Source organism: Macaca mulatta, chromosome 6, assembly GCF_049350105.2.
Source record: "Macaca mulatta isolate MMU2019108-1 chromosome 6, T2T-MMU8v2.0, whole genome shotgun sequence".
Classification (NCBI taxonomy): domain Eukaryota; kingdom Metazoa; phylum Chordata; class Mammalia; order Primates; family Cercopithecidae; genus Macaca; species Macaca mulatta.
In genome coordinates this window covers 1892396-1905863 of record NC_133411.1, presented here as the reverse complement: position 1 = coordinate 1905863, position 13468 = coordinate 1892396, and the positions used below count along the sequence as shown (strand labels likewise).

Here is a 13468-nt window from a genome sequence, read left to right as displayed (position 1 = left end):
CCTGTATTGATTTTTTAAATTCTGAGGTTGGTTATCACCTTTCTTTGGTTTCTCCTTGAGTAGTTTAAAAATCAACCTTCTGAATTCTTTCCAGCAATTCCTATGTTCTTCTTGGTTTGGATCTATTGCTGGGGAGCCAGTGTAGTCTTTTGAGGGTGGACTAGAACCCTGTTTAGGTTCCACTTGTCTGATTCCTTCTCATTAGTATAGATTATTTCAGCGGGAAAATCTGGAACTCAAGGCCACTGGTCAGATTCTTTAGTCCTATGGGGTGGTCCCTGATTTGTGCACTCCCCTTCCCCTAGAGATGGAGCTTCCTGCAAACCAGACAGCAGTGATTGCTATTGTTCTTCTGGGTCTCTCCACCCAGCAGGGCTACCAGGCTGGTGCTGGGGAATATCTGCACAGAGGCCTGTAATGTGATCCGTCCTCAGGTCTCCCAGCTGTGGATGGCAGCACCTGCCGCGGTGGAGGCGAAAGGGGACTGAAGTGGACTCTGTGGGGGTCCTCGGCTGTCGACGGGTTTACTGTGCTGACTTTCTCAGAGGCTGGTTATTCTAGCAGTGAAGTTATCACGTGGACAGACTCAGGACCTCTGGTTATCCAGGATGCTGCAGGAGGTGGAATTAGCTCTCGTTTTCTCCTTCCAAGGAGCAGGGTTGTTCTGTCATGAGTTGCTGTTATGTCCCGAGCTGGTTGGCCTCCAGCCGGGAGGTAGCACTTTCGAGAGGGCAGCAAAACTGTCACCTGTCCTGTGGAATCGCAGCAGCCTGCGGCTTCTTTCAAGGCTCTGTGATTTGTTGTTATTTTTCTGGTACGGTCCTGTGGTGGTTCCTGGGGCAAAAGTCCACAGCGTGAGTCTCCACATGCTGTTCTCTCTGTCCTGGTGGGAGCTGCACGTCAGCACTGTCTCCCATCTGCCATCGGCCCTGCACGCTTTCACTTGCTTCCCAAAACAGTTGTGTTGTGTGGTGGAGATCAGAAGGGTAGTTCACACCCCTTCAGCAGCAAACATGCCGTCCTGAATATTGAAACTAACTGGTTTCCATCCTGAATGCCTTGGCTGAGCCACCATCTCCTTGTTTCAGTGCTGGGCGCCACAGGCTTGGAGCTTTTTAGGCTCTGGGAGGAGGCGCAGTGGAAATTGAGGCCGCTCCAATGTCGCCTTGCACTGTTGGTACCTGGCCACCTTGCTGTCTCTGGCATCATGGAGAGTGCGGGCAGGAGACTCCTGGTCCTCTTCCTTCTCCTACTGCCCCGGGGGGAGCAGCAGAGATCAAAGGGGCTGGAGGAGGGTGAAGATATTATTCATATTTTGATTTGTTTCCTTTACATTTTGATTTTTCAGTCCAGTTGGGATTTATCATTGTAATCAGGGAGATAAGAGATAAGGTTATTTTATCCCACAAAGTAACTATTGGTTTTCACCTTGTGTGTTAAATATTGCACCTTTCCCCCTCAAATTGAAAGACCCCTTTTATGGTTCACCGTGTTTACCTAAACACAGGCAAATAACCCTCTAGAGATATTTTCATTTTTCATTTACTTTCAACAATTCTTACACATTTATTTTTTCCCTACAAGCTTTCAAATGACTTTGTCCAGTTCCTAGACACATGGAATTCAAGTTGCAGTTACTTTAGTTACACACTCTCCATAGGGAGGGGCCCACATCACAGCCCCCACAGAGAAGCAGCAAAGGTCCCAGAAGCCAGACTCTCCACCATGGCCAGGAAGTGGCACGCAGCCCCCCTTCCCCAGGTGTGCACCAGCCCCAGCCCTCACAGACACCAGCAGGGGCTCGGCCCAAACCTTCCTGGGCAGAAGAGACAGGGCCTGTGTCCCTGGAAAAGTCACCGTCCCTTACTCCACAGCCAGGGGATGGAGAGCTTCCCTGGATCTGGACAAGGCCCTGTTGGTAGTTATCACACCTGCAGAGAATGCATGGAGACTTTTGCTTAGTTCAGCAGTCGAGGTGTACGGCTTACTGGGAAAAGTTCATTCCCTTTCAAACGACCCATTAAGTCTTCTATGAAATTGCTTTTCTCAGAAGGGTGATTGGCAAAACTACTGTGTAGATCCGAAGCACTTGGATTTCACTTTGAACTACCGTGTAACTGTGGTCTTTTAAGTAAAATATAAAAATGCTTTCTCTATGATGCATTTTTATCAAAATTAATAGGAACATAACTATAACTAGACTTGCAAATGTTCACTCTAAAGCCAAAGCAAAAGGAAAAACTAAAATTGTGTAATGATTGCCATATCAATGTATATACATTGTAGAAATTTAGGGAATGGCAAAGATTCCTAGGCAAAAATGAAAGTCACCTGACCCACCTGAAGCCCCTGTGACATGTGTGACGTGGTGTTTTATAAAATTACAGTCACCTTGTAGCTGAGTGTAGCCCAACTACACTGACTGAGGACACAACCTGTCCAAGGCTCTGGTCTAGGGCGGGGCTGTCACACTGCGGGAGGCACTGCTTTACAGAATCCAAGTGGGAAGGAGTCCTGGTCCTTTACACCAAAAACTCCTTCTGTTTCCCACTGTGCAGTAACCCGGGAGCACTCACACAACCTCCCGGGAGCTGCTAGTCTCCAGGTTCTGAGACACGTGGGCCTCACAGCAGTGGTGCTTACAGGACACTCTGTGGCCTCCAGTGCTGCCCTGAGCCCCCAACAAAGCTGAGATGTGTTTCTCTCCTTTTGCTTGCCCCACCAGAGTCAATGCCAGGGACTCCCTGCAGATTTACAGGCGCCCCTCTCCGTTCTGCAGTACTGTTCACCCGGAAGGGGGTTCGACGGCACAGGTAAGTTGCAGTCACCAGCACTGGAACGCCAGGACAGGGCCGTGTGGAGAATGTGTGGTCTGAGGTCCCCCAAGCTGAGGTTAAGGCGGTATTCAGATGGAAGCACTCTGTGTCCAAGGGTGCTGCTCCCATGGGAATGATGGGGGGGGAGCGCAGAAGAGAGATGGAGTGAGAGGCAGGAACGTTTCCCAGCTGTGGGTGAGAGACACAGACGGGTACCAAAGCGGGAGCCCCCACACTGGAGCGCCACCGTCAGGCTGCGGTGATGGGCAGATGCCCAGGGCAGTCTCTGAAGTGCCCAGAAGACACAGCGAGGGACAGTGCTGTGACAAAGAACAGAGGGAAATTGTTAGCCATGGCAGAATCCATGTACTATGTTTTTAAAATAAAATGCTGAGGAAGGACCGTGTATAGGAGACAGATGGGAATAGAAATGTGTGTGTGGACACATGTGCAGGTATGTGGGGGTGTGTGGTTACGTGGGTGTGGTTTTGTGTGTGGCGTGTGGTCACGTGTATATGTGTGAATGGTGTGTGTGTGTTACATGGACTCCGTGTCTGTGCTTCACAGGAAAAGACCAGCACGGCTGCTGGCTTTAGGGCCACGTATTTCTGTTCCTGCTCTGGGGCTGGATTCCAGTGGTTTCTGCTGGGTCATTATTTATTTTTTAGAGATGGGATCTTACTCCTTCACCCAGGATGGATTGCAGTGGTGGGATCAGGGCTCACTGCAGCCTCCACCTCCCGGGCTGAAGTGTTCTTTCTACCTCAGCCTCCCGAGTAGCTGAAAGTACAGGAGTGTGCCACCACACCCAGCCTTATTAAGAGAGGGGGTCTCACTCTGTTCCCCACGTTGGTTTGGAACTTCTGGTGTCAAGGAAGCCTCTGGCCTCAGCCTCCCATGGCAGTGAGATTACAAGCATGAGCCACTGTGCTAGGCTGTGGGGAAATTCTTTTGAGCAGGCTTTGTGAGGCGGCCAACTTCTGGAGGTTACAGGTGACTTCCCCTTCTCTGTGGGGCGGGGCCTCCTCACCACACTTCCCCAGACTTCAGGGAACAGGCTCTTGAGACTTGGAAGTGAAAAGGGATCAGCCCAGCCTGGAGGAACAGCGACACTGGCGTCCAAGCCCTGTGCTTTGCCTGCACTTCCAGAGAAGATTTGGAGACACACTCAGTGGAAACCGATCGAGCCCCCAGCCCTCCCCCACCCAGACTCAGCCACCAAAGTTCCCTCACTCCATGTGGCACACGGGCTCACAGGATTTTCTCTGTCTGCGATTGTCCGCCTGGACACCTGCTGCCCGGGTGCAATCGTGAGTCCCTCGGTCTCTCCGCAGCGTCTCGCTGTAGATGATGATTTACAGTCACTCTCGCGTGAAGCCACGTGACGCCTGGTCTGAAGCAGAGAAGATCCGCTCAGCATGAGGTTGAATCCCAAGCCCGCATCTCTGTGGGCTACAGACAATCCTATGGAAGACACTCCGTTGGTTCATTGTTCACATCGGGGAGGAGAATTCCGTCTGAAAATGAGCGTGACTTCACTGGCACCCACGTCCGTGGCACAGCCCTGTGCTGCGCTCCACAGACCTGCAGTCCATCGCCTCCCCTCGGAGTGGGCCTGCGGCTGCAGACAGCATTGTCCCAAGAAGACAGCCGGAGTAGATGAATGGAACAAACTGGAAACTCCGGAAACAAGCCCTTCTTAACATTTCTGCTGTTTGGCTTAAATGGAAGGTGCCAAGACAAGGCAATGGGGAGAAATGGAAGCGTTTCTAATGAATGTGCTGCAGCAGCTTGATAACCAGATGCCAAACACTCACAGCTCAGTTCCACATAGAAACCAATGCAGAATCCATCACAGATCTCATTTTTAGAAGGAGCAACTTAACATTCCTACAAAAATAATAGAATGTCTTTGTGATGTTTTAAAAAGAAGATGATCAATACCAAGTGTTGGTGAAGACATCGGAGAACTGGAAGTCTCGTCCATTGCTCATGGGGATGAAAGATGATGCCACATCGGCAAGCACTCTGGCAAAGCTTCAGATGCTGAGCGTATACTTATCATATGACCCAGCACTTCCACTCCCAGATTCTTACCCAGGAGCATGGAGAACAACATGTGTGCACATGTAGCAGGTGTTTTTCTTTGCTAGAGATTCCACAGGGAGGAACCACACATGGGGTGTTGGAACAAGAAACGTCTTTTCTCACATATCTGGAGGCTGGAAGTCCCAGAGCACAGTGTCTGCAGGGTTGGTTTCTCCCAAGACCTCTCTCCTTGCCTTGTAGACGGCCACCTGTTCTCTGCGTCCTCCCACAGTCTTCCCTCTGTTTTTGTCTCTGTCGTAATCTCCCCTTCTTAAAAGGACACCAGTCTCTCTGGTTTAGGGCTCACCCTAATAACCTCATCTAACGTCAGTTACCTCTTTCAAGACCCTGTCTCCTCATACAGTGACATTCTAGGTCACCGGGAGTCAGGATGTCAACCTATGAATTTGGAGGAGGATAGCGTTCAGCTCATAATACAAGGATTCGAGGGAAGGGTGCTGTCCCACCAGTGAGATCCTATTCCATGATCCAGGCATCCTTGAAGTACCATTACTGAGAACTGACTAGTAATGAACATGAATTCTAAGAGTAAGCTCAACCTCAACAACGTCTTTGTTCATCCTATGCATTTTGCTTCACTTCCCCACAGGAAGCAGATGTTGTCCGGAGTCTGTCTTCACTTGGGTGAGTTTGTAAGTTTAATCGGATTATTTTATACATCAGTAACATAGTTACACACTCGTCTTATCTCATATTACTTAGGAAAATATGTCATCTGTTTAATGTCTTCAAATAAACTGATGACACATTAGAAAATCAAAACGTTTCACTTAACATTTATATCCATTCACATAACTTATTGCACTTGTGTCTTACTTGAAAAAATTATAGAATCCTTCATAACTAACATTTGAACTCATGACCAAAAATAAGGCCAAGCATAGTTATTTTCTAAGTCTATCTTTAAACACATGTAATGGCTGAGTCTGTATATTTTTTTCATGTTTCTAATAGTGTTTTGTTGAGAGACAGGTCTTGTCATTTCACCTCTAAACATGTCCACTGATGATAGCTCTGACCCAACACTGCACAAATCCAGCCCAACTGTGTCACCCTCCAAACTACAAAAGCTGAAAGATGACCGTTATAAAGGTCATGACCCAGTTTTAAGCACACATTTTAACCACTAACCTGTTTCCATGAGGAAATGAAACTTCTTTGCAGCCATGGTAAGTACAGATTCTTCCCAGAGAACCTCAAGTCAGGATACACTTCTCCCAGAACATAGAGTAACAGGAAATCTAGTCACACATGATGGTGAGTAAATTATTAACCTTTGTTTCCTGTTCCATTTTCCTCTGCATATAATGAACACAGATTAACTTTGTATTTTAAAAGCTACTTTAGACAACATTTCCCAGGGTTTCAGGGTTTAGATATTGCACTCCTACCTTCTAACCTTAGGAACGTTTCATCTGCAGTGATATACTACAATTTAGAATGAAATGATATTGAAAGATAAAAGTCATTGAGTGAAACCATCCCAGGCGTGCACGCTCACCCCACACACATATACACACAGTCACACACACACATTCCTACACAGACACTCACACTCACAAACATATACACACACTCACATGCACTCTCACACACACACACACAGTGGCACAGCATCCTTCCTGCCCTCACATCACGTCCTGGTCCTGACCCTACCTGCTCTACTCCGCCGTTACTGCAGGGATTCTCAGCTGGCCCCACAGGGGAAGCGCCCACCTCAGCCTGCACAGAACAGCCCCGTCCTCTACTCTGGGCACCCGGCAGGTACAGCTGTCCTGGCCCAAGACCTCTGGGGTCTCTGCCACCATTCCAGGAGGTCATGCTGCTGAGGGGAGCCAGATGGCCAAACTAGGGAGGGCCCAGTGGACATAAGCCCAAAGACAGGGACAGCATGCAGGGAGGGTGTGTGAGGGAGGCTCCTCGTGCTGGGAAGAAGGAACACCCACACCTCATGGCTCGGAGCTGCTCGGAGTTCCTCTAGAGACACCTGGGATCCCAGACTACTGAGGTCACCGCGTGGCTCCTGGGTCTCCCCCTCACAGATCAGTGCACCCAGCTGGCCTCGTCCTCCCAACTCAACTGCCCTGGGTATGGAACAGCATGTACATGGGGAAGATTTAATCCCAACTCATTCTTACAGCTGTTCACTGCATCGCACGCTCATCACTCCAACGTGTTGCACAGTAGTAGCAGTTCTTTAAGGAATCTCCATACTGTTTTCCACAGTGGTTGTACTAGTTTCCCCTCCCACCAACAGTGTCAAAGTGTCCCCTTTTCACCACATCCATGTCAACATCTGTTATTCTTTGAGTTTTTACATTATGAATATTCTTGCAGGAGTAAGATGGTGTTGCATTGAGGATTTTATTTGCGTTTCCCTGATAATTAGTGATGTTGAACATTTTTTCATATGCTTGTTGGCCATTTGCATATCTTCTTTTTGAGAATTGTCTCTTCGTGAGCTTTGCCCATTTTCCGATGGGATTTTTTTTTTTTTTTTTTTTTTTTGAGACGAGTCTCACTCTGTTGCACAGGCTGAAGTGCTGTGGTGTGATCATGATACACTGAAGCCTCTGCCTCCTGAGTTCAAGCATTTCTCCTGTCTCAGCCTCCTGAGTAGCTGGGATAACAGGCGCCCACCACCACACCCAGTTAATGTTTGTATTTTTAGTAGAGACTGGATTTCACCATGTTGGCCAGGCTGGCCTCGAACTGTTAATCTCAAGTGATCCACCTATCTCAGCCTCCCAGAGGACCAGGATTACAAGAGTGAGCCAGCACATCCTACTGGGTGATTTTTTTTTTTTCTGATTTGTTTCAGTTCCTTTTTATATTCTGTATATTAGTCCTTTGTCGGATATATCGATTGTTAGTATTTTCTCCAATTCCGTGAGTTGTCTGCTTACTCTGCTGATTATTTCTTTTGCTGTGCACAAGCTTTTTAGTTTCATGAAATCCCATCAGTTCATCTTTGTTTTTGTCGCATTTGGTTTTAGATTCTTGGTCATGAACTCATTGCCTAAGCCAGTGTCTAGAAGAGTTTTTGCGATGTTCTCTTGTCGATATTTTTATGGTTTTGGGTCTTAGATTTCAGTCTTTGATCCATCTTGAGTTGATTTTTGTATTAGGAAAGAGTTGAGGATCCAGCTTCATTCTTCTGCATGTGGCTTGCAAATGATCCCAGCACCATTTGTTGAATAGAGTGTCCTTTCCCCACGTGATGTTTTTGTTTGCTCTGTCGAAGCTCAGTTGGCTATAAGTATTTGGCTTTAGTTCTGAGTTTTCTATTCCGTCCAATTCATCTACATTCCTATTTTTATATCAGTACCATGCTCTTTTGGCAATTATAGCCTGGTAGTATATTGTAGTATAGTTCAGAATCGGGTAATGTGATGCCTCCAGATTTGTTCTTTTTCATTAGTCTTATTTGGCTATGTATGGTCTTTATTCATTCCATAAGAATTTTACGTGTTTTTTTTTTGTTTGTTTTTTGTTTTGTTTTGGTTATGTGAAGAATGATGATGATATTTTGATGGGAATTGCATTGAATTTTTAGATTGCTTTTGGCACAATATTCATTTTCACAATACTGATTCTACCCAACCATGAGCATGGGATGTGTTTCTATTTATTGGTGTTGTCTATGATTTCTTTCAGCAGTCTTTTGTACTTTTTTTGTACAGCTCTTTCACCTCTTGCATTAGGTGTATTCCTAAGTTGTTTTTGTTTTTCTGTTTTTTTCTTTGTTTCTTTTGCAGCTGTCCAAAAGGGATTGACTTTTCCATTTGATTCTCAGCTTGGTCATTGTTGGCACATAGCAGTGTTACTGATTTGTGTGAATTGATTTTGTATCCTGAAATTTGACTGAATTCATTTATGAGATCTATTAGCGTTTGGATGAGTCTTTAGGGTTTCCCTGTTGTATGATCATATCATCAGAGAATAGCGACAGTGTGACTTCCTGTTTACCAATTTGAATGCTCTTTATTTCCTTCTCTTAAAAAAAATTTTTTTTTTCTTTTTGAGATGGAGTTTCGCTCTTGTTGCCAAAGATGGAGTGCAATGGCATGATATTGGTTCACTGCAAACTCCGCCTTCTGGGTTCAAGCGATTCTCCTGCCTCAGCCACTCGATTAGCTGGGATTACAGGCACCTGCCACCACACTCAGCTAACTTTTGTATTTTTGGTGGAGACAGGGTTCACCATGTTGGCCGGGCCAGTCTCAAACTCCAGACCTATTTCTTTCTCTTCTCCGATTACTCTGGCTAGGACTTCCAGTACTGTATTGAATAGAAGTGATGAAAGTGAACAAGTGTCTTGCTCCAGTTCTCAGGGGCAGGGCCTTCGACTTTTCCTCATTCAGGATAATGTTGGCTGTGGGTTTGTCATAGAGGGCTTTGATTACCTTGAGGTATGTCCCTTCTTTGCTGATTTTGCTGAGTGATTTAATTATAAAAGCATGCTACATTTTGTCACATCGTTTTCCTGCATCTATTGAAATCATCTCGGATTTTTTTTTTAATTCTGTTTATGTGAAGTGTCACATTTATTGACTTGCATGTGTTAAACCATTCCTGCATCCCTGTTATGCAACCCGCTTGACCATGGTGTGTTATCTTTTTGTTATGCTGTTTGATTCGGCTAGCTAGTATTTTGTTGAGGAATTTTGCATCCATATTCATGGGGGATATTGGTCTGTAGTTTTCTGTTTTTGTTATGTCGTTTCCTGGTTTTGGTATTAGGGTGCTACTGGCTTCATGAAATGATTTACAGAGGAATCCCTCTTTATCTTTTGGAATCGTTTCCGTAAGATTGGCACTAATTCTTCTTTGAATGCTGTGAATTCACCCTGAACTTGTTTTTTTGGCAATTTTTAAATTACTGTTTCAATCTCACTACTTGCTATTGATCTGCTAAGAATTTCTGTTTCTTCCTGGTTTAGTCTAGGAGGGTTGTATATGTCCAGGAATGTATCCATCTGCACTAGATCTTCTGGTTTGTGTGCAAAAAGGTGTTCATAGTAGCCTTAAACGATCTTTGTATTTCTGTGGTATCAGTTGTAGTATCTCCCATTCCGTTTCTAATTGAGCTTCCTTGGATCTTCTCTCTTCTTTCCTTGGTCAGTTTTGCTAATTGTCTATCAATTTTATTTATCTTTTCGAAGAACCAGCTTTTTGTTTAATTTATCTTGTGGGATTTTTGTTTGTTTGTTTGTTTGTTTCAATTTCATTTAGTTCTGCTTTGATCTTTGTTATTTCTTTTCATCTGCTGGGTTTGGGTTTGTTTTGTTCTTGTTTCTCTATTTACTTCAGGTGTGACCTTAGATTGTCTGTTTATGCTCTTTCCGACTTTTTGATAGAAGCATTTAATGCTATGAATGTTCATCTTAGCATCTCTTTTGCTGTGTCCTAGAGGTGTTTTTGTTTGTTTTTTTTAGATGGAGTCTTGCTCTGTTGCCCGGGCTGAGAGCCATGGTGCAATCTCAGCTCACTGCAACCTCTACCTCCCAGGTTCAAGCAGTTCTCCTGCCTCAGCCTCCCGAGTAGCTGGGATAATAGGTGTGCGCCACCACACCCAGCTAATTTTTGTATTTGTAGTAGAGGTGAGGTTTCATCATGTTGGTCAGGCTGATGTCAAACTTCCGACCTCAGGTGATCCGCCTACCTCAGCCTCCCAAAGTGGTGGATCACAGACATGAGCCACTGCACCCAGCCGTAGAGGTTTTGATGAGTTGTGTCACTATTATTGTTCAGTTGGAAGAATGTTTTAATTTCCCTCTTGATTTGATTATTGATCCAAAGATCATTCAGGAGCAATTATTTAATTTCCATGTATTTCTGTAGTTTTGAGGGTTTCTTTTGGAAGTCATTTTCCACTTTATTCCACTGTGGTCTGGAATGATACTTAAGATAATTTTTATTTTCTTACCTTCATGGAGACTTGTTTTGTGATCTGTCATATGATGTATGTTGGAGAACGTTCCATGTACTGATGGAAAGAGTGTACATAGTGCGCCTATTGGGCAGAATTTTCTGTAAATATCTGTCAAGTCCGTTTGTTCTAGGGAATAGTTTAAGTCCATTGTTTCTTTGTTGACTTTCTGTCTTGATGACCTGTCTAGGGCTGTCCATAGAGTATTAAGTCCCCTACTATTATTGTGTTGTCATTCTAATTTCTTATATCTAATAATAATTGTTTTATAAATGTGGGACATCACATGTTAGGTGCATATATATTTAGGATTCTGATATTTTCCTATTGGAGTGATCCTTTTATCATGATATAATGTCCCTCTTTGTCTGTCTTAGCTGTTGTTGCTTTAAATTCTGTTTGTCTGACATTAGAATAGTTACTCCAGCTTGCTTTTGATTTCCATTTTCATGAAATATCTTATTCCACCCCTTTACCTCAAGTTTATGTGAGTCCTTATGTATTAGATGAGTCTCCTGAAAACACCAGATACTTGGTTGATATATTCTTCCCCATTCTGCTATTCTGTATCTTTTAAGTGGAGCACTTAGACCATTTATATTCAATGTTACTATTGAAATGTGAGGTAGTGTTTTATTCATCATGGTAGTTGTGGTGTTTTTCTTTGTTCTATTGTTTTATAGGCCCTGTGAGATTTATGCTTTAAGGAGGTTCTATTTTGGTGTATTTTGAGGTTTCAGATTTAGAACTTCTTTTAGCATTTCTTGTACTACTGGCTTGGCAGTGGCTAATTCTATCAGCAGTTGTTTGTCTGAAAATGACTTTATCTCTACTTCATTTAGGAAACTTAATTTTGCTGAATACAAAATTATTGGCTGTTAGTTATTTTGTTTTAAGAGGCTAGAGATAGGACCCAAATACCTTGTAGTCTATAGAGTTTCTGCTGAGAAATCTGCTGCTAATATGAGAGGTTTTCCTTTATAGGTTATTTGATGTTTTGCCTCCCAGCTCTTCCGTTTGTTTCGTATGTCTTGACTTCAGATAACCTGATGACTATGTGCCTGGGTGACGATCTTTTTGCAATAATTTCCCAGGTGTTCTTTGAGCTTCTTGTCTTTGGACGTCTAGAACTCTAGCAAGGCCAGGGAAAGTTTTGTTGATTATTCCATAAAATAAGTTTTCCAAACTTGTAGATTTCTCTTCTTCCTCAGGAACTCTAATTATTTTTGGGTATGGCCATTTAACCTAATCCCAGCTTTCTTGGAGGCTTTGTTCTTTTCTTAAAATTCTTTTTATTTTTTCCCCTTACTCTGATTGGTCTATTTACAAAGCCCTGTTTGTGAGCTCTGAAGTTCTTTCTTCTAGTCATTCAATTCTACTGTTGAAACTTTCCGATGCATTTTGTTTTTCTCTTAGCGTGTCATTCTTTTCCAGAAATTGTGTTTGTTTTTTATTTGTGATCTCTATTTCTTTGCAGTACTTTTCATCTCTAACCTGTACTGATTTTTAAATTTCTTTAAGTTGGTTTTCACCTTTCTCTGGTGTCTCCTTGAATAGCTTAAAAATCAACCTTCCGAATTCTTTCCAGGAATTCTGATTTTCTTCTTGGTTTAGATCTATTGCTGGGGAGCTAGTGTGGTCTTTTGAGGGTGGACTAGAACCCTGTTTCATCATATTACCAGCATCACTTGTCTGATTCCTTCTCATGTGTGTAGATTATTTCAGTGGGAAGATCTGGAACTCAAGGGCTACTGATAAGATTCTTTAGTCCCAAGGGGTGGTCCCTGACTTGTGCACTCCCCTTCCCCTGGAGATGGAGCTTCCTGCAACCCAGACAGCAGTGATTGCTATTGTTCTTCTGGGTCTCTCCACCTAGCAGGGCTACCAGGCTGGTGCTGGGGAATATCTGCACAGAGGCCTGTGATGTGATCCGTCCTCAGGTCTCCCAGCTGTGGATGCCAGCACCTGCCCCGGTGGAGGCGAAAGGGGACTGAAGTGGACTCTGTGGGGGTCCTCGGCTGTCGACGGGTTTACTGTGGTGACTTTCTCAGAGACTGGTTATTCTAGCAGTGAAGTTGTCACGTGGACAGACTCAGGACCTCTGGTTATCTAGGATGCTGCAGGAGGTGGAATTAGCTCTCGTTTTCTCCTTCCAAGGAGCAGGGTTGTTCTGTCATGAGTTGCTGTTATGTCCCGAGCTGGTTGGCCTCCATCCGGGAGGTAGCACTTTCGAGAGGGCAGCAAAACTGTCACCTGTCCTGTGGAATCACAGCAGCCTGCAGCTTCTTTCAAGGCTCTGTGATTTGTTGTGGTTATTTTTCTGGTACGGTCCTGTGGTGGTTCCTGGGGCAGAAGTCTGCAGTGTGAGTCTCCACATGCCGTTCTCTCTGTCCTGGTGGGAGCTGCACGTCAGCACTGTCTCCCATCTGCCATCGGCCCTGCACGCTTTCACTTGCTTCCCAAAACAGTTGTGTTGTGTGGTGGAGATCAGAAGGGTAGTTCACACCCCTTCAGCAGCAAACATGCCGTCCTGAATATTGAAACTAACTGGTTTCCATCCTAAATGCCTTGGCTGAGCCGCCATCTCCTTGTTTCAGTGCTGGGCGCCACA

General features: G+C 44.7%; 1 protein-coding gene across 21 annotated transcripts in view; it reads left to right on the top strand.

Moving 5' to 3' along the window:
• The window catches only part of ZDHHC11 (zDHHC palmitoyltransferase 11), a 141764-nt gene that overhangs the window by 90759 nt on the left and 37537 nt on the right, over window positions 1-13468 (top strand). For 20 of the 21 annotated variants that reach the window (XM_078004564.1, XM_078004568.1, XM_078004569.1 and 17 more), the window contains 2 exons: window positions 2726-2813; window positions 5515-5549. In XM_078004564.1, coding sequence (XP_077860690.1) covers window positions 2726-2813; window positions 5515-5549 — 123 coding nt within the window. Of the gene's footprint in view, window positions 1-2725; window positions 2814-5514; window positions 5550-8053; window positions 8197-13468 lie in introns of those variants that run through there. The other variant, XM_078004567.1, reaches the window with a different exon arrangement.